Source organism: Pituophis catenifer, unplaced genomic scaffold (genome assembly GCF_029215685.1).
Source record: "Pituophis catenifer annectens isolate HBS135680 unplaced genomic scaffold, rPitCat1.0.hap2 SCAF_1, whole genome shotgun sequence".
NCBI lineage: Eukaryota > Metazoa > Chordata > Lepidosauria > Squamata > Colubridae > Pituophis > Pituophis catenifer.
The window spans coordinates 58,230,451-58,252,233 of NW_027256881.1; the positions used below are offsets into that span (position 1 = coordinate 58,230,451).

The 21,783-nt window shown below is 36.0% G+C and overlaps 1 protein-coding gene across 1 annotated transcript in view; it reads right to left on the reverse strand.

Annotated features, from left to right (window-relative positions):
• The window catches only part of DNAH8 (dynein axonemal heavy chain 8), a 131,023-nt gene that overhangs the window by 59,146 nt on the left and 50,094 nt on the right, over positions 1 to 21,783 (reverse strand). Inside the window, exons 40-55 of the mRNA XM_070949873.1 lie at positions 21,514 to 21,692; positions 18,230 to 18,417; positions 16,230 to 16,316; positions 15,962 to 16,069; positions 13,160 to 13,294; positions 12,203 to 12,364; positions 11,013 to 11,259; positions 10,334 to 10,575; positions 10,102 to 10,242; positions 9,629 to 9,866; positions 7,869 to 8,011; positions 6,945 to 7,079; positions 6,567 to 6,689; positions 4,570 to 4,783; positions 2,877 to 2,986; positions 2,080 to 2,243 (exon numbers count right to left, since the gene is read on the reverse strand). Of these exons, the coding sequence (XP_070805974.1) occupies positions 2,080 to 2,243; positions 2,877 to 2,986; positions 4,570 to 4,783; positions 6,567 to 6,689; positions 6,945 to 7,079; positions 7,869 to 8,011; positions 9,629 to 9,866; positions 10,102 to 10,242; positions 10,334 to 10,575; positions 11,013 to 11,259; positions 12,203 to 12,364; positions 13,160 to 13,294; positions 15,962 to 16,069; positions 16,230 to 16,316; positions 18,230 to 18,417; positions 21,514 to 21,692 (2,616 nt within the window). The remainder of the gene's footprint in view (positions 1 to 2,079; positions 2,244 to 2,876; positions 2,987 to 4,569; positions 4,784 to 6,566; positions 6,690 to 6,944; positions 7,080 to 7,868; positions 8,012 to 9,628; positions 9,867 to 10,101; positions 10,243 to 10,333; positions 10,576 to 11,012; positions 11,260 to 12,202; positions 12,365 to 13,159; positions 13,295 to 15,961; positions 16,070 to 16,229; positions 16,317 to 18,229; positions 18,418 to 21,513; positions 21,693 to 21,783) is intronic.

The following is a 21,783-nucleotide window of genomic DNA, read 5'->3' on the forward strand; positions in this document are numbered from 1 at the left end:
ATGATCATATTGAATTTGTATTAATTTATGTGGATGATATTTTATATATTGGAAAGCATAAAGAGAGCAGGGAAATCTTTGTAAATAAGTTAAACGAACACTTCTCATTGAAATCACTAGGTAGAGTGAATAAATACCTTGGTGTACAAATTAACAAAACAAAAAGGGGATTCAAACTTACTCAGAAAGATAAAATCATTGAACTCCTAAACAAATGTAACTTAAATAATGCCAAAACATGTGACACACCTATGCAAACTGATTTTCTTAGAAACAATGATGAATCTTCCCCTGAGTTTAAAGACAACACATTTTACAGATCAGTTATAGGTTCACTCCTTTATATATCTAATTGGACTAGGCCAGATATTGCATTACCTCTCAATTTATTGTCAAGATATGTTAGCAAGCCAACCTTGTATCATTGGGAAGCTGTCAAAAGAATTTTAAGATATCTAAAAAGTACATTAGATTTTTGTTTAATATTGGAACCCAATAATGACAAAGAACCAAAAATTACTTGTTATGCTGATGCAGATTGGGCTGGTGATACATCATGCAGAAAGAGTACCTCTGGTTATGTTTTTCTATTGAACGATTGTCCAGTTTACTGGTATACTGGTAAACAAGAACTGGTAGCCACCTCTACCACAGAAGCAGAATATGTTTGCTTGTCTAAAGCTGCAAATAACCTTGTATGGTTCAATGATTTGATCACAGATGTTTGGAAGAAACCTACTTTACCATTTATTATGCATGAAGATAATAAAGCGGCCATTGAAATTTCTAGATCCGATGCAATTGGACAAAGGTCCAGGCATATTGATATAAAATTTAAGCACGTGAGACAACTATCTCAAGACGGATTCATCAAAGCAATACATTGTGATACTTCTGAACAATTAGCTGACATATTAACAAAACCCTTACCTTCTAAACAACACAAATATTTAACTTCTAAATTATATGTATTATATTGTCCTGAATCTGAATGTAACTGGTGTTGTATAACGAACCGGCATTTAGAGGGGGATTTGTCAGATGTAAATGCCTTATTCTCTAATGTGTAAATAATGTATATATGGAACATCAGGGGTTAACTTATTACTTGAGCTTTAATGTATTCATATTTTACCACTCCCATTCCTGGCTCCGCCCCTTGTATATAAAAGGAGCCATCCTCCCCATTTTCCTTGCTTCTATCTTGAATATTCAGCGAATATAGAATGCCTATTATGAATAAAAAGAGATATATTTAAATCTCTAACTTCTATTATCTTTATTGAGTCTGATCCTGAAAATATTGCAACAGGAGTATTCACTACATCTGAACTTTACATACTTTCTGTTACATGGCAAGAGGCCACCCAGATCTTCCATGGATCTTGTTTTCCTTTGCTTTCAGCACCACTGGATGTCAATTTAACCATGACATAGAAGTCTAAATGGGAGGAGCTCAAATTCCTCTCCTTGACCTGTGGTATAAAGACAGCTACTGATTGGCAGCTGGAAAGGGCAGAGGTGGAAAAATATTGAAAAAGACCTTCTGCTTCCATCACCACCTTTTCCATTTCTGACCTTCTGGAAATATGGGGTTTATTGCTCTCCTCTAGCAGTTCTGTGGTGATATAAGACATCCTAAATTGCTATGTCAAGTCTCCTTACATCAGCCTTCTGAAGTACTAGCCAAGTTGAAACAGAGTCAGGAAAAATGGAGGGGAGAAGATGACAGTTGAAAATTTTTTCAACATATGAAGTCCCTCTCCATTTTCCCTATGATGGAAAGGAAAAATAATAATTTAAAAGATAAATTAAAAAAAAAAATCTCTTAAAATGTCCAGGTCCTTCAAAGCAGAGTCAAAATAGATATATTAGACTCTGCCTGCTCATTCACCCCCTGTTTTCTCTAACACATTGCAAAAGCAACTTGTACAGGGTGTACATTTGCAGTTTCGTTTTTGTAGTTTTGTTTTGGGGTTCCAAATTCATCTTTGGAATCTGGATTTCAGAATGAAAACCGAATAGAAAGTGGCTGATTCCTTCTCTTATTACTTGTAATGCTTCAGTAAATAGTCATACCTGTCAGCAATTACACGGGTACATTCATGTTTAAATAGAGACAGAAGTGTATGAATACTAGTACATTCTTCTGATTTAATTGTTAACATGCCTTGCCAAATTCTGGAAAGATCACGCAGGTTGAAGATATAATGAAATTTGGATGGTGTAGGCAGCATCTTTATCTATAACAGAAATATATATAAATGTATGTGTATTTGTTAAAGTTCTCATAATGCAGAAGTGAAAAGCATGTACATAGGTTCCCATGTAGAATTGACTTCCTTATACACTAGCACAAGTACAATGTATTCAGTATGTTTTAAACTGTTGCTACATGGGAAATATATCTTACCTGTGAATTTCTTTTTGAGTGAATTTTCCTTGACTACATACTTGTGTATTTCGATTAAGGGACAGTGGGGCTGGTTTTAGATTCATCCCTGTCTAGGATGAATTTTTTTTTTTTTTCAGAGCAACCATATGAATAAGGCTTCTTGCATAAATTAAAGTAAGGCGGAGGCCTTATTCTCATTTTAAAATTTAAAAAACAAAGAGGACAACTCTTGCAAGAAAAAATAACAAAGTACAGAAGATAATGAAGAATTTTACAATACTGCATAAAGCATAATAAGTACTTATATCTTAGTGGACCAGATTTTTCTAGCACCTGTCAAGATTATTCTGGCACTCTCTACTTACTTATGTTCAGGTAAGAAAATTGAATCAAATTAGTCATCTACAACATATAAAAACAGATTTGTTTTCCATAACTTCCAAATAGTGAATTTCTTTCTAGTAAGTACTGATTTTGATACCTTAGTCCATTGCCACAATATTCTACCAGCGGATACCAATTTCATTATCATATCACTTATTTCAGGCTTGAAATTTCTACATGAATGAAAATATCCACAGCCAATTATTCCTGAAAAATAATAGAACAGTTTTAGCTTTAATATTTTCAAATAAGAACAGCTTTAAATCTGAAGTTTTATTGCATCAGTGTCATGCAGTCAGTTCAAGTGTATGGATTTGTAATTTTTCTGATTTTCTCTTAGCTGTATAGGATTGTAAACACATAGCTTAATTAAAGGACTTATTAGGCCACAATTACAGAACTGGCAAGATAAAATATGACAATGAGTGATAGTCTGTCTTGTAATAGAAAAAAAACAAACCCTAATTCTTTAAGAATAATTTAAAACTGAAGCCTGTTGGATTTCAAGGCTTATCTCCAAATGGCAAGCAATGCAGAACTAAATTTTGCTATTTATATTTCCTGCAATTTCCTGTAGATATGCTCTACTCTACTCTCTTTCCATAAGATTAAACTCAGGTAAGATCTTAATGAGAAAGCCCTTTTTATATATTCTTTATGAACTCCTTTTTTACCAGCTTCAACTGAACTAGATGGTAACTAGGCAAAAGGACTTTCTGATGGTTGGCACTCCATTTTGGAAATCATTTTTCATTACGATGCAAGTCTGGCATTTTCATAAAGTCTGAATTGTCCAAGAAATTTTATTTAAAACGTAGGGAGGGGTCAAACGCATCATCAGTCATGAGTCTTTTCATGCCCACAAGAAATCTAAGTCCAGCCCACCATTAATTCCTTTCTATTCTTAAATCCTACTGATTTTCCTTGACTGTTACTAGTTCAGATTCTTGCAGAGAATATAGGCTTACAATAAATCTTTATACACATTTGAACTGCCTGGATCTCCTGATTTCCCTGGTACTGAAACTATACAATTTTATATTTCTTTATGTTTTGTCTCATGTCTGTGCTGTTCCTTTGTCTGCAATGATAGAACTCCTTTCTCTGTGGCTCTGTTAAAATTTGGTTGCAATCTTTCCTAACCAGAAGTCTTCCAAATATTTTGGATTTCAACTCGCATTATCTTCAGAAGCAGGAGGGCTCCTTCATATAAGTCCCCAGGGAGGACTCTCAAAAACAAATTACCTGGTTTCTCTCTGGCAAGATAGCATTACTGGTCCTAGAATATAAATTCTCCAAGGGACTGGGCAAAAACATAGCAAAATATACAAACAATATGAATGCTCAGTTATTTGTGGCTGAAGAATCTATATTACAGTGTCCTTGAAATGCTCAGCTATTAGTAGGAAAAATTTAGTTCTAGAGAATGTATCATCCAATTTATCATCCATATTTTTGGACCGGGTGAGAATCAAAATGATTTAATTTCCTTTTAGCATGATCATTCATTTGGGTGCAGACTTATTTCTTTTTAATTCTGATGGAGAACATTCTTTAGATCACCTCATCAATAATCAATAAAATAATTCGTAAAATAAAATTAAATAAATAAAATTAATTAAATATTAAAATTATTAACTAGATTAAATATTGATGTCCAACAATATCATTCCATGCAACAGCTTACACACATATGGCTTTAGTTTCTCTAGAGAAAAGGATTATCTACTGATAAAAATGCATGAAATCTTTTGGGTTCTACTTAAAATTACACAGAAAAATGAGAGTACCAAATATTTTATCAATGGAGGCATTAGATGGAAGGGTGCAATTAAATACAGTAAACTGCCTCTTTAAGCGTTGTGGGATGTCATTTCGACCTCCTCCTGGATGAATCATTGCTGCTATAAGCTGCACGTCAACAATTGTAGTAAAGTCTCCAGGTTTATCCAAACTATACATTCCTTCCATTTCCATCATCTGACGTACTATTTCATTTGTTACCTGCACATTTTTTTAAAAAGCAACAGATCATTCTTTCAAAAGAAAAAAAAAGCCCACATATTTTTATTCTACTTGAGATACATGGCAGAATGTGGTTTAAGTGTACCTTTACATTGTACGCAAAGTATCATTCCACCTAAAATAAATAGGAATAACATGGACCTATCCTGATTTCAGGATGAAGAAATATCTTAACTTTCAACAGCAAAAATGAATTAATACAGTATATACAGTAAATGAAAATGATTTCAAAAATGACAATTTTTATTAACAATAAAAACTACACTAATTCTTTATACTGAGAACATTCTTGTTATCTAATTCAGAACAGTGGATTCCCTGTACCGCAGCAGGTACAGGGAATCCACTATCACACGGGTGTCCAACTCGCCGCATCATGTTGCTGGCATGTGATGTTTCACGATGTTTTTCCCCTTCGTAGAGCTGGTGTGGGTGTGGCCTGTGTATGACATATCCGGCCTGCAGGCCGCCAATTTGATACCCCTTCACTATCTGCTCTGTCAACTCCTCCTGCTTTTTCTGAAGTCCTACACCTTCTCCCCTATTCAGAATCCATCTCCATTGCTCATACATATAGGTTTTTGAAGACTTGATCTTCTCTGTACAAACAATAGCTGGTAAGAATCCCACATTTATGATGGTCCACAGACTTTTCTCCTGAGAACTCAGGCACAGACCATTTCGGAATTCTGACCAAAACTCTTCTTTTCACAGAAAGGGAAAATTATTGCTCTTTGAATCTTGCAGCAAGGAAAGAGGCAGGCTGGTGGGACAATGGTAGATCCAGGGGCTTCATCTCCCCTAATCATGTAGAATGGCATAGTTGTCAGGGGCATTCTGGCATATGAACAGAGTTTGGTTTCTTACCTGTGGACCAGTGGTGGGATTCAAATTTTTTTACTACCGGTTCTGTGGGCATGGCATGGCTTGGTGTGCATGGCTTGGTGGGCGTGGCAGGGGAAGGGTACTGCAAAATCCCCATTTCTTCCCGATCAGCTGGGACTCGGAAGGCAGAGAACAAATGGGGGTGGGGCCAGTCAAAGGAGGTATTTACCGGTTCTCCGAACTACTCAAAATTTCTGCTCCCGGTTCTCCAGAACTGGTCAGAACCTGCTGAATACCACCTCTGCCATGGACTATCTTGAAAATAGCTCTTGGAGATGATGGAAAATTTCTCCCTATTCTAACTATCTTAGTGTGAAGGAATGAACTTGGGGGCTTTTAAAATAAAATACGGGCGCTCCTTACTGCATATTCAGTAAGTATTCAGTTAAGATGCCGTATTGCTGACCTCCTGGTTTCTTTGCAGATTTAAAACCCAATACAACATTTGTCTGCATACATATGAGCTCCCAGTTCAGTTGCATATGCAGGAATTCCATTAAAATGCAATCTATGTATCCCTGTCACTCCTGATTCATACAAGGGTTGCACTGCTTAAAAATGTCCTGCAAGCACGTCAAGAAAAATACACGACTTGACTGCTTTAAGAATATGTACTTATTTAATAGATAGAAGTTGTTATTCAGTTGTAGTATTTTGTTATTCCCCACTCAGGCAGAACATTATAATCAGCCCACAATTTTCCTAGACTGATTCTTAAAATACTGTTTCTAAGCAGTGCTAATAATTTTATAACACAAACAGAAAATATTGTTAACATGGGAAAAGTTTTCAGAAATAGCTTATTTTTTAAAAGTATCAGTTTTATTAACAAAATATTGCTTACTTGTAGAATTAGGGATACTTATTAGAACTGTACCTGATCTCCCCATTCATTTATAATGGGCATGTTAATGTCATCAATGAATATGGTCATTTTTCTGCCCCCTGGAGGTCCATAGGTACTGCCCATCCGCTTGTCCACATAACTTTCTATTGTCCTCTTAATAATTAAACAACACAAATAAACATAAGTAAATAAAAATGAAGGTATTTTTAATTATTTGTTATATGTATATGTAATTCATTTTAATTTAAGCCAACCAATTGGAATTATACAAGCATGCTTTAAAATAATTTATAATCATTGCTGGAGTATTAACAATAAATATCAAAATTGTGCCTTTTCTTTATCTTATTTCAAATAGTTTATATAGAAACAGATTATTAGAAACAGCTCATAAAATCTACAGTTTACCTGAAACATTCCAGGTTCTGTTGCTGAAGAAAAATTTAAACTTTTTGATAACTGTTCTTCTGGGTCATATTTTTTTAAATAACCTTTAATCATTACAGTCTTTGCAGTTCCTTGTTCACCAATGAGCAATACTGCCTATAATAATTTTAGTATCATTATTTTCACATCCTTATTATATATTATATATTTTTCTGCCAAAAAAAATTACACACTTAAACTCAACAAAAAAAGCAACGTGACTTTGCTGTCTTGTTGAATTATATATAATATTTCTGATTTATATTTGGGGCTCAATGAACTGGAGCTAAAGCCATTTCATCCATAAGAAAAAGAGCTTTAGGATAGTTGTAGAAACACAGATAAAATCTGTCACCCGCTTGCAGCATGCACACACACACACACACACACACACACACACACACACACACACTTTGATAGCTAATAAAAACATTTTGGCATGGAATGGTGTGTGGAAAGAGTGGTGTGGGAGAGAAGATGAATGGAACGATTGCAAAGTAAGAAAAAGAAATAAAAGAATTAAAAGAAAAGAATAATATTTTCTAGCTAGAGAAGGGTGTTTTTATTCATTGGAGAATTATTTGGAAATATCTCCACAGACAAAATAGACAACATATAGACACATATAGAAAAATCAAATAATTAAACATGCATGACATTGAGCACAAATGTGTCCATCACACCTCCCACTTCTAAAATTTAATAGTAGGAGAGAAATTGTGAAAAAAGCAAATAGATTTTCATAAATCATAGTTCGGAAACCTGAATGGCAGGTTTACCCAAAATCTTAAGGCAAAGCTAAACACACTAGTGTACGGTATGATGGCTTAGCAGAATGTGTGCATTGTATTCACTGGCAAAGTAGCATCCCTTAGTTCACAATTTGCCAAAAAAATATGCACTCACTTTGTGTTGTTTTGCTATTGTATCCATCAAAAATTGTGTTCTGACATTGTCTACATTTGGAACTAGAATAGAAGAATACTCAGGAATACTGTCAGTTGGATAAACATATTCCTGAACCTTTTTATTCCAGTGATCCCAGTCACCTAAAATGGAACATAACAACAGTAGAAAAACACAAATTATTTATCTTCTTTAACTACTATATTTATTAATCAAAATAGCTGTTAGGAAATTAGATATTCTGTGCAGTAGCAGCTCAATAGACTTGAAGAAATCAAGGTCTCTGATTTTTTTTCTCAGTCAGACCAATCTTCAGGCATATTGACCAAAATTAGATGAAATCAAGTAAACACTAGTGATGAGATAACCTGTAACCAGTGAAGTGTTATTTTGGAAAACAGCTATCACCTTTCTGCTCTCTGGTGGGTGGGTGAAAATGGACAATAAGAAAAACATGAATGAAGGGATCCTATTTTTCACCCCTTTGGGGAGGATGTCCTTTGATGGGTAAACCTTTGCCATTCAGAACTATCTATCTAGTTCTAAAACAAAATGTTGAAAAATGGTTTGTGCTGTTTTCCTACACAGTGTGTGTCGTGCCAAGGATAATTTGGCTTTTGTCTGTTTGTTGTTAAATGTTATTTTCCTATGTTTTAACTTCATGATTCTAAGTTGTCTCCAGCCACCCAGTTACTGAGATGCAGTGGTGGGATTCAAGTAATTTAACAACCGGTTCTCTGTCCTAATGATTTCTTCCAACAACCAGTTTACCAAACTGCTCAGAAAGTTAACAACCAGTTCTCCCGAAGTGATGAGAACTGGCTGAATCCCACCATTGCTGAGATGGCATGCAAGTCAACAAAGTTAATGAAATAACTAAATCAGAATTGACTCATCAGTAGCAATTACTAAAATGTGTAATGTACAAATAGAAACCATCCAAATGAATGAGGGTTTCTGATCTATGGATGAGTGTCAAATTTACATGTTATAGTGTTGTGGTCCGCCAGCAGCCTGCGGAGCTGGCAGCAGAGTCGAACAGTGAGGAGGCTGGGGAGGAACATGGGCCAGTCCTGCAGTCTGGGGAACGCTCGGACGAGGGCTCTGCGTTGGAGGCAGAGATGGGGCCAGGGCCATCTGGGAGTTATGTGCGGACTCCAGAGCCTCCAGAGTCAGACATCAGAGAGGCAGAGGAATAGGGGGAGCCTGTTCCTAGTGCGCACATGCACAGAGCTTCCAGAAGGCAAGAACAGTTAAAACAAAAAGGATGACTCGGGAGTAAGGCTTGGAAATGATTGACCCCTCCCATAAGACATAAAGGAAGAGCACAGCACGTGGGCCTTTGCAGGAAGCAACATTGTGGATGGTGTTGGTTTGTACTTTGAAGCTCCGTTTTTGACTCTGTGTTTTCGTGTGGCCTTGCCAAGATAATTGCCAATTAGGTCTTTGGCAGCATGTCAAAGAAGATAAAGGTGAGTGTTTACCAGCCTTATCCAAAGGACTGTGGCAGACTTCTTTTGAACTATTTATAAACTATTGGTGATTTAGCACGTGCTGTGAATGAAAGGAATTCACAGCCGTTAAAATAATTTTAAAAAAGGGTTTGGGGACTAATTGTGTGCTTTTTACTATATCAGGAAGCCTAGGTCAGAACATATAGGCTGAATAAGCTATAAACAGATAATGTTCTCTGCTAAACTATACTAAAAATATCAGGGTTATTAAAAAAGTAAGAAGCATTGCACTATTTTATCACTTACCATAATCACTGACAAAATACTCATACATTGTATGTGTTTCCCCTTTATCAAATGTTGGCATGTCCAGTTTGCTTTCATGGTTTCTCAGGAAAGCTTCCAACTTCTCCCGGCTATCCAACTCTAGAAGGGATCCTAAACTCCACATTATGCCAAAGACAAATAACCTGTGAAGATGTGCCAGGCATACAATGCCACCTTCTTCCTTAGAGGGTATCAAGCCTTCCAAAAGATTAATAGACTGAAAATATTTTAAAAACAGAGAAGAGAAAGGGAGAGAAGTAAGAATACCTGGAGTATAATCTAAAATGAAAATAACTGCGGATTTACATAATATATTTTGCTACTTACAAGGGACATAACAAAGTTGTATTTAATGTATCTCATATTTTCCAATAGCCTTGTCAAGAAAAGGAGATTTCTGTGTATTTTGATAGCAATATGGCATGATTTTGTTAGATTTATTAAAAATATACCTGCATGATATAGTTACATTCTAGCAATTCCATTTTTGGAAAAAGATTCAGTTTCATGTACGTATATGCTGCATCAAAAACTTTGTCATATAGACCCAATAATACATCTGCTTCTTGTGGAGTACGAGTCTTCAACCATCCCTGAGGGGGGGAAAAAAACCCAAGAAGAATGCTAGTCAGATGTCAACAATTTAAAATTATTATTTTTTTAAAATCCTTTCTGAAAACATACCTGCAATATTGGCCTCCAGGTTAGGGCAGAAGAACTGATGTACACCATACCCATCCTGGAAACTGTGGCAGGAGAAGCATTTTCAATATTATGCACTTCAAAGAGCAACTTGCACGTAGGAGCCATTGGAATCCGATCTCCATTTGCTAAAGTGAGAGTCTTATTATCATCAAGCACCGAATTCAGATTTTCAATCCAAATTGCATCTACAGGGCCATCTAGAATCAGAAAAATATTCTCCCCTGGAAATAAAATGAAAGAGTTTACACAAAGTCAAAACTTCTTGTTTGGTTAATAAGCTTATCATCATCGTCATCTTCATCATTCTGTAATGCATATCTAATGTTACAATTTGACTGTGCTGAACATTTTAAGCCCTGCTGCAATCAGATTCAGGTCTTTTATCCACCTAAGAGAAGATGGTAGTGCAGGTACTAGCTTTTTTACTGGTATGTTTTCCGCCTAAAAACTGAAATAAAAAACAATTTGTATCATAGAAAAGTATAGTTTTTCATATTAGCTTGGTTCAAGTGATATAATTCCTATCAGTATAGATGAAAACAGAAAAACACTTTTCGTAGGAAAATGATATTCTGTGATTATGTTGCTAGTTATTTCTTTATTTCAAAATATTCTTTATTTCAAAATATAAACAGACTCTTCAGTGGGCTTATTATACCTTTCTTGGCTTTAAGGGTTTTTCGCCACAAGGTGGAGAAAATTCCATCTGTCCAATCATTTGTTGCTGTATCCAGTTTGCCAAACATCTGAGGAGCTGTAATAGCTTTTGGGTTCATGCGCATTTCTCTGTGAGGATATCCACATTCTGTCATTGCCCTCATCAGAATAGTTATAACTGCTGTTTTTCCAGATCCACTTGGTCCAAGTGTCATCAACCCGTGGCGTACTTTGGAAGTTTCATATAACTAAAGAAGGAGGGACGGTAGGAGAGGAATGGAGCTGGATTATTGGCTTTGCTTTCAGAAATATTTTCTCCAGAGAAGGGCTAAAACATGAAGGGTGAGAGGGCATATTTTATGAGAGGCCCTGAGCTGGCATTAGGAAAAAAGCTCGCTGTCATTAGAGGAAAAAAAGGCTAAATTCTAAATGGTGAAGTTAATCATGGCCTAGGTACTGCTAACATATATATAAAATCCCAATATACTTAATAGAGAAAAAAAATGTATACAACATTCTACTTTTTTGGCCTTTGTCTCCAAATGCCCTAGAACAGAATACATAATAGCTCCTGTAACATCAATTTAAAAGAGAATTTATAAATAGAATATTCCTGTGATATAGAAGACTGATCTTGAAGGGTGCTAAATCATAAGAGCCTATGAGTTCATATCAATTGCCCCTTTCAGACCTTTTCCTGATCTACAATTTCCAGAACTTTCAACCACATAAGAGCACAAGCGTGCCTACCGTCCCCCTCCTAATGTTCCCTCTATTTGTATCTATTTTATGCATTCAATTCATGCTTATACTTATATACATTACTTAATTTGTTCTTGACAAATAAATAAAATAAATAAAATAAAAAATGGCCATTGGCTGATTACTGTGGGAGAACTATATTCCTAAATTATCTGAAGGCTTTAGGCTATTGGAAGTGGAGGAAAAGGGATGTTATATCTCTTTCTAGTGAAGTTATATTTGGGTATGGTTCCTGAATATTAATAACTACATACATAATGTAAAATATGTAGTCTTACACTTGGATTATTTGAGAAGAGGCTCTCAAACATTATTAAAAGAATATGAGAAAAATGATGGTAAAATTCACATTGGAACTTTTTTTTAATTAACTGAGTTGTATATTCTACAATACTGTCTTCTGAAAGCCTAAAATATGTAATGTTATACCTGTACAAGTTTAAGATTCCAAGGAGGATGATTAATCAGTCCTGCCTCATCAACCTGATTTGCAACTGCTGCTTGAAGGTCAACGTAAGTATTACTATCCAGCACCAGCCCAGGAAAGAGATCATTGATAAGGCTAAGAAACAAGGGCTCATCTTCATCTACCTGGGTAACAAAAAAAAAAAAAAAAAAAGTTTTTAAATATAAATTGTTGACTTGTGGGGAGGGAGCAGCAAGAGAATATTCAAATATATATTTCTTGTGAGCCTGAGAACATAGAGACCAAGCTAGATACAATTTATGAACGTCAGTAAATTATATGGAAGTACTGCATAAATTCCAACAACCTGATTCTGTTGGATCCAGTGGGGTTTCAATATTATTACTTTCTGTATAATCTGCTTAATTTATTGTATGCAAATCAAGTAACTATATATATGCACAAGAGAGTATGCAGACAGACTGAGAACCAAATACTTCTAGAGAAGTATACAAGAAGCTTACTAAATCATTTTCATAATTACTCTAGCAATGGGAAGTTTAAACAGCTTCCAGGTTATTCATAACTTTTACAACATTTCATATTTCATGGAGAGAATAGTTTAAATTACATTTTACTGTCTATATTTCTTCTTTTACCAAAATTAGCTACTGGCTTCCCTGATCAAAATTAAAATTATGGCTCTGTGTAGAGGGGATATATGTTTTCTTGCTCAAAATCAGCCTTCAATTTTTGATCTGACGATATAAATTATTCCAAATCTTAAGTACAGTAATTAACTTTTAAGAGAATGATGTTTTCATTAATTATTCAGTGGAATAACTGATTTATAAATAATGACAGTTGTCAAAATATAATTTTAGAGCATTGTTTTCATTTGGAAAATGCAGTTCAAAACAATGCTAAACAAAAATATTGCAACCAGCCCAATACCAACACTGCAGTAGATAAATTCTTACAAGTTTAGAGAGGTTCATGTCCCTTAGACCTCTCATAACAGTACTCATTTCACTGTCATCTGGTCTTGCCCTCTTCTGTGATCCAAGAGTTCTCAGCACTGAAAGGATATTTCTTAACCCAAAATCATAGTGAACCTAAAAAACAAAATAGATGCATCAATAGGTTATGCATGTTTTCTTTCTTTAGTAATGGCATTCACAGAATTGTGAACATTTGAAAACCTGTAAAACCTACTTTCTATTGCAGATAAGTACTTCAATACTAGCATATACACATGTATGTATAAAAAGTTTGTCTCAAGTGATTAAAAAGAAGGTATGCTTCCATTAACTTTGATGGAAGCAGCATTCTTCCCTGTCCAAAAAGCCATTATTGGATCCAATGATCATGACAACTTTTATCCAGTCTCCAACCTTCCCTTTTAGATATAGTACCGAGACACTACTGGACATGCTTGTTCGTGATCTTTGGAGGAACTGAGAAGAGAATGGTACAGCCATCATTGTGCTTCTTCATCTCTTGGCAGCTTTTGATACAGTCAGTTACTATATTTTTCGGGAGTGGAGTGCATCACATTACCATTTTTTCCCTTTCTCTGTGGTTGGTTCAAACACACAGCCCCTCACCTGTGATAGAGCTCAACACAGTATATTAACAGCTACATGAAACTGCTGGGTGAAGTTAACTGTATGTTCACAGTCCTGTATGGATCAGTATATTGATGATATCCAGTTATACATGGTGACCCTGGCCTGTCCAAGCGGTGCTGTTGATGTGTCTGGAGGCTATGTTTTATACAGCTAAGAACTGATAATTCACTTCAAAATCAATCACATATAGGGAGCATTAAGATGTTCTGAATAAGTATTATTCCCTTGCATAATATTTGTGTTGAATTAGATATACCTAAGTTGCTATTAATTTTAAACAGTATGACAAATACATGATATTTCAAATAGTAAACCTTGATCAATGACTTGCATTTGTGGCTTCAGAATTTATACAATGGCTGCAATTTTGGAAGAGTCACCTGTGGCTCCTAAATCAGTATTTTTTAATGGGAAGTTGGGTTAATGAAATTGATATTTATTATACATACAACTTCTGAAATATAAGCTTAAATATACTGAATATCCTGATAAGCCAATAGAAGTTTGCTTAAAAAAACATGGCATTAACTTCTTGTGGTCTTAAAGTAAGGCTAATAAACGAAGGAATGTCTAAATGTATTTTGGATGTTTCAGGGAAAATTTAGTAAAAATTGGTTACAATTATCCTGTGCTTACAGATGAACCGGATTTGAAATACTAACTCATTTGGTTTGATTTTGTCCTCTTATTAGCACATTTTGGGTCCACATCAACAGAATCATTACTATGATTTTGGATCAATTTTTGTGTATTAGATACATGTGTTAATAGGCATTACTAGAAGCCATATATATCTTGTACAAAATGGGTGAGGTTTGTTTTTAAAAATTGTTTACAAAAACAAATGAATAAAATGTGATCTATAGTAATTAGATCTGACAGAGAAGGCACATTGCAGGTAGCATTTGTCAAGGACTTATATCTGGTGGATCCCAGGAGATGGGCCTTCTCTGCCATGGTGTCTACCCTATAGATCATTCTCCTCTCCACCCTTTTATCATTCCAGAAGTCCCTCAAGACCTGGTTATATCACCACACCTAGATTTTTCAAGGAACTGGTGATGTTCTTCAATGGCTACATTGTGGTTGATGTTTTAATGCTGTGATTTAATGTGTGATTTGTACATTTTAAAATTTAAAATATATTTTTTTAAATTAAAAAGTACAGGTAATCCTCACAAGAAAAAAAACAGTTGCTTGACAATCATTCAAAATTATCATAGCCTTAGTAAGAATGCTTTACAGCTTATAAAGCACTTTTGATCATCATAAAATGTTGTGCTGTCCCTCCACAGTCATATGACCATGATTTGCAATGTTTTTTGCTATTTTCTGGCAGGAAAAAACTTTTGAATGTGCTTAATGGCCACATGGTTAATCTAACAACTATGTGTTCCACTTAACAACTGCAGTGATTGAGTTGATGACCAACATAAAAGTCATAAGTTGAATCAGATCATGTGGTGACCTGCTTAACGAGTGCCCCAAATTATGACCAAAATTCTGAGCCCAATTGTGGTTGTAAATTGAGGACTACCTATATCAGGGGTGTCAAATTCAAGGACCGGGGGATGGATTCGGCCCGTGTGGTGCTTAGATCTGGCCCACAGGGCCACCCTGGAAACAGCAAAGGACTGGCCTGCGATGCCTCTACCAGCGAAAACGGAACTGCTCCATTTTTGCTGGCAGAGTGCTCAGACCACCACAGGTGCCCTCGACACAAGTGATGTCAAGCTGGCCATGCCCACCCTGGCCAGCCCCCCAAGGTCAAACACAACCCTGATGTGGCCCTCAATGAAATCGAGTTTGCCACCCCTGACCTATATATATTTATTGTTTCACAGATTGTTATACCCTGTTTTTTGTAAGATGGGCAGCCGTATAAATGTGAGTATTAAATAGATAAATAACCTGGGTCTAGGATATTGCCAGTTATCATCACCATGATAAAGGAAGACTTATAAGGAAATTAGACCACACTCATCTAATCATTCGTTCTACAGCAATAGGCCAAAATCAATTAGGAAAAGCCTTGATAAGGTTTTCAAGTTAGGTTTACATGTTTATTTTTATTACTTAAAAGATTCTGATTGAGCTGCTGTTAGCTATGACTACCTTTTGCCCATGGCTAACAAGAGAACGAAATATTACCTGTTTAGTAAGCTGTTCTTCACAAAGCTTATACAGAACAAAGAATTTCTGAGCCAAAATGACGTTGTCAATAAAGCCACAGCTTGCAAGTTTCACTCTCATGATGATCTGAAATGGAATCATACAGATTTAAGAAATTAATCAAAAGTAGGGGAAAAATGAAAATAGCCCAGGCTAAATGAGTATATGAAGCTTGGGGGATATAAAAGTGATGCCCTATAAATTTAAAATGATACTGCATGACAATATGGCACAGTAGTAGCAGTACCTGTCTGTCTGGAACCATCATTGCAACAGTTCTAAATTGAATTTTCAAGTTTTCTGGTAATTCTTGCCGCCCAGCATAGCCAGGATTCTATGAATAAAAGGAAACAGAAATAATTCAAAGCAGCGGGACTAATTCTGATTATATCAAACCATAGGTCATGTTAGCTATAGTGCTTCGTATTTCAAAGTCAGCATGGGGGCATGTCCTTGCCTTTCATGTAAAAGACTGTGGTCTACCTGAATTCACAGTGGAGGAGTGCAGTATATATTAGTTTATATGGATGCCAGCCTGAACTTCTTATAGTTTCCTGATTGTGAGGGAAGAAATAGCTATTTACTCTTGTCATATCCGGGAGCATTGTGCATGGATTCCTATAGTCCCAAGCTTTATTATAGTCACAAAAATGTTCTTGGAAAATAACAGTCTGAACATGTAGTTCCATGCACATGTTCTGTTTTTACGGGACTGAAGATAGAAATGCCCACCACCATTGGACTGTTATTCTATACATTTGAAAAGAATTCTCAGAGATATTCCCAACAGTCTTCTCTGTACAGAGAACTTTTTAGTACATGCAAACATCATGACTGATGGGCAATAAGTGGAAATCTGAGAGTAATTTTCATTTGCACATCTACTTAATGTAAACATTGCTGTCCTTTTGATTATAATTTTGCCTAAGCCTTAAAATTTCACATAGACATGGTTGCTGGCTATTTGGCAACAGCCACTCCCTCCATTAAATACAATTTCCCACTTCTAAACTTAAGTGCACGGAAGTACTTTCAGCACAAATTGTTAACTTGGTTACAATGCTGCAGCTTCGAATGATTTTCTGATCAGATTAGATTAAAATGTCAGATCCCAGATAAATTTGACTGCAATTCGGCTCTCTCATTCTGAATGAACAATTAATCAAGTGTTATTTTAAAAATTTAAACACAACACAATTAAATAATGATGGGGGAATGAAAATAATATTTAATAGACCCTGAACAGATATCATCTTGCCAGAAGATAAACATGCCCTCCCTGAGCCAAAGTATTAGATTTCAAAAACTTATCTACAGAGAAAATTCTTAAAACAGATACCATATGAACCTTATTTGATTAAATATTTGTATTTTATGGAAGTCCCTAGTTCTGTGGAGAAAGATCTAATGCTGGAAAAAGTAGAATGGAAGAGAACAAGGGAATGAGCAGCAGCCAGATGGTACATTCAATTACTGAGGCATTGGCAATAGGGACACTATTGGAAGATCTGAGGGACCAGGTCAGGAGCAGATCAACATGGAGAAAAATCTATCTATGTGGTCACTAAGAGTCAACAATGTCTTGATGGCATGTAATCAATCAGTTTTATTTGAGGAATAAAATGTGCAATAGCTATAAATTTAACAGCTTGTAAATATATTGCTAGGATAGGCAAAATACTGTATTTTTCTGAGTATAAGATGCACCGGAGTATAAGACACAGCTTAGTTTTTGGTGAGGAAAATAGGGAGAAAAAAAACTGCCTACCCGGTATTCATCTGACTAGCGTCCTTAGTCTGGTCAGCTTCAGCACATTAGTTTGCTGGTTTTGAGTGTGCGCGCTTTTTACCCCTGCTTGGGGATAAAAAACAGCTTCTAAAGCACAGCTGACAGGGAGCAACAATGAGAAAAGCAGGCAAAGCACTGAGATCGCTTCACTCGCTAGCACCTCGTTAGGGCTGAAAAAAAAGCTTCTAAAACACAGCTGAGAGTCGGAGGGAGCAGGCAAAGCGTGTGGAAGATTGCTAGGGCCTTGTTAGCTTCGAAATAGCTACATTCAGAGTAAAAGACGCACCCAAATTTTCAGCCTCTTTTAGGGAGTAAAAAGTGCATCTTATACTCTGAAAAATATGGTAATTAATGAAACGTGAATTTTTCTTCAAGTAAGTTGTATAACAAATGTATGATTGATTTTCTCTCATCAATAATTAAAAAGAACCTCTACACTCTCATCACAATAAACTTACCATTGTCAGAAAAATTCCAAACTCAGGGTTTAAGTCCACTATATCTCCATCCGAAAATATGAACTGCTTTTTCCTTTCTTTTCTTGCTGTCAAAATGATGTAAATTTGTTGAGCTGCTACTGACAAGACGGGTAATTCAATTCTGTTAAATTCATCAAAACATCCCCAGGAGCCAGATTGTGCAAGACCTGAAATAGGAAATGATTTATTTTTAAACAGATTACAACTTTCCTGAAATTAATGTTTTCATATTCTTACCATATTGGGGCAACATCTCTTTTCCTCGAATCATACCCAGAAAGAAATATGAAGTGTCTGAACCTGGATATTATAATATCATAAAAAAGCAAATCATCTGGTACTGTCACCCATTAGTAAGGTAAATGTTGGATGCTATTCAATAGCGTTTGGAAGCAATACTACTAAATCAAGCATAATATTGCACAGGCAATGTATCACAAACATTGAAAAACATCTGAAAAAGATGTAAAGGGAAAGATCTATGATAAGATTCTCTATTAGCTCCATTCAGAGCTACAGTGACAAACCTTTCCCTCTTTTAGTTAGGCTGCTGACTTGTGAATAATCTGTTTCTGCATTTACAGTACAACTGTCCAGAGCAGACAGCATACATCGCTATGCAATGACTTCCATGACAGCTGGAACCTAACGATATAGGATTACAGTTCACAGAGAAACAATTTGTGTAGAGCTAGATTGCATCTCTAGTAAAATTAGGAGAGATGAGAGATTACTTATCTCTCTGCCTCTGCTGGAGAGTGTTAACACTCAAAGATAACACTAGCTGAGGAATTTTGTTTGCAATCAAGCTAGTGTACACATTGAATTTGAATATCTAATCTTGTGTAATGGTATGTGGGAATAACCTTGGAAGATGGGAGGGGGGAAGAGATGCTACCTCAGGAATGATAAATTAAGAGATGGCATAGGCTGCATACTGCATAATAGGCAAAGAAATCTCAGAAATAAACCTCCCTAATATACAGTATCAGGCTGTAAAAGAGCCATTGGGGAATTTCCAGTATCAGACTTTCAAGCTTCCGTTAATGAAGCTTTACAATAAAAGTAGAGTTACCGTATTTTTCGGAGTATAAGACACACCTACCTTTTTTGGTGAGGAAAAGAAGAAAAAGAAATCTCCCTCTGCCTCTGAGTAATTTTGCCTCATTGCAGCAAACAGCAAACAGCCTGCTTTACTTTCATTTTCGTTTTCAGCATAGCTTGATTAGCACAAGGAAAAAAAAATCTGCTCCAGCAATTTACCTCTTTGCAGCAAGCAGCAAAGCCCTGCGCAAAACAGCTGAGAGCAAATCAGCTGAGAGTCGGGAGGCCGATCCAATCAACTTGCTGAGCACATTGTAAGCCACTCTGAGTCTTCGGAGAAGGGCGGCATATAAATCAAATTAAAAAAAAAAACTTGTGCTAATTAGGCTGTGCTGAAGCTGAAAGGAGCTGGTTTTTCTTGCTGTTTGCTTGCAAAGAGGTAACTGCTGTGAGACAGAGGACAAAGGGTGGGGGCCAGTGGGTGGGCGGGGCTACATTCGGTGTATAAAATGCACCTAAATTTTCACCCCCTTTTGGGGAGGGGGGAGGAAAGGTGCATTTTATACTCCGAAAAATACGGTAGTTCATCTGGTCATGATTCCTGTCTGGTCTGTATGGAAAAGCTAACAACCTGCAATAATATTAATTCAAAATGATCATAGATTTTAAAGGTTTTGACTCCTAGATAGATATATAGGTTGCAGACCAGGAATTTCTGATCATGGTACTGTGTCACTTAATCAGTAAACCTTTGCCTCTAATCTAATCTGAAATTCTTTTCTGTAGAGTCTACAGCTAAAATGATTTTTTAAAATGGTTGGTACTATAAAATTCTCTTTTATGCATGAAACGTCAATTGTGGCAGTAGTGGTTTTCTACCGGTTCACCCTGGTTCGGGCAAACTGGTAGTTGCAGAGGCGGGAGGCTCCGCCCACCCGCCTGGATGTCATCACAGACGCTCTGTGCATGCGCAGGTTTTCTGCATGCGCAGAAGCGCCCCACGCATACACGCGCTCCCGATTTTGAACAGGTAGTGAAGGTAAGTGGAACCCACTACTGAATTGTGGGCATTGTACATTTCTGAAGTTATTTCAATCATGATAATAACTGAAGTGTTAAAATTCTAATTATAAAAAAGATACTGCTTACAACTATAAAGTGCAGGATCATAATCTCCCAATAGATTTTAATTTTCTGTTGCATTCAGCTGTATCTTATGTAATATATATGATTACATTTCTCTAGGTCTTCCATGAAAACTATTTTTGATTCTGTAGTTCTAGTTTAATCTGGTATTAACAACCCAATGTTATTTGACAATATTTACTCAAAAATAAATCCAACTTAACTTCAATTTCATTGCTGTCAGGAAAGAATTCTTCATTAAGCAAAACTTAGAAATGCAGAACCTTCCTTGTATAGAGTAACTTCAACCCGTGATTATGGATATTACATTACAAATTCTCCAGGTTTTCCAGTACTTAGAAATGCCAAGGATTGAATCTGAGACTTCCTTTTTCCAAAGCATGTACTCTACCAATATTTCTTTTCTTTTTTCTTTTTCCCTTTCCTCTTCTCTCCTTTAGACAAGGCTTTAATTATTTTTCACCCTTAAAGGAGGCTCACTTAGTTTTCACCCTAGACCAACTTATGAAACATGAGCTACTGTAAGAAGTCTATGCTCATAGACTTATTAAAACTGCACACATAGGTTTAGCCAATGAAGATTATCATGCTTATGGCTTTGATTGAGATTGAGAAGATACAGGGAGAGGCTGTGCAGTTTCAGTGCCAGAATCAGGAGATCAAAGACCCTCCATTACAGTATCTTCACTATCTTTTGTGGTGAATACATCGTAATTCTTATATGTAGGGGAGAAGAAAGAAGTTAGAAGATACGAGGCAATATTTAGAATTGTGGGTGGTGTAAAAATGGAGCAAGTGACAAAATGTGTCTAGTGATGTTGCAGTGCAAATCCTGTGATTTATGAACTTGCTGTTAATGTTGGAATGCAAATACAAGAAACAGATCATAACAATATTTATTGTTTATTGTATCGTGATGATGCAATACAAATGTCAAGTTTCCATCACTTGAGTTTGTAGCACCTATTTAGGAAGCAATGCATTTAATTTGCATTCAAATATATTTAAAACAACTGAAAACTAGAAAAAGTTTGACACCCCTGACTTAACCCATCTAATAAGCCAAATCTTACCTTTGAAAATTCGTCCCAATCCTCTGAAATCCATTTGATCTGAACAATTAAATACTACTACGTATTTCCCCAGTGCTTTCCCCATGTCCTTGGTTGTTTCTGTTTTACCAGTCCCTGCAGGTCCCGCTGGGGCTCCTCCCATGTTCATTCCCAAAGCTTGAGCTAATGTAATATAACATCTGTAAAGATAAATTTAGCATATATTTGTACACACATATGATTCTTTAAAAATGTTGAGTTTACAAACCTTTTAACAAATAGAGTGAAAAA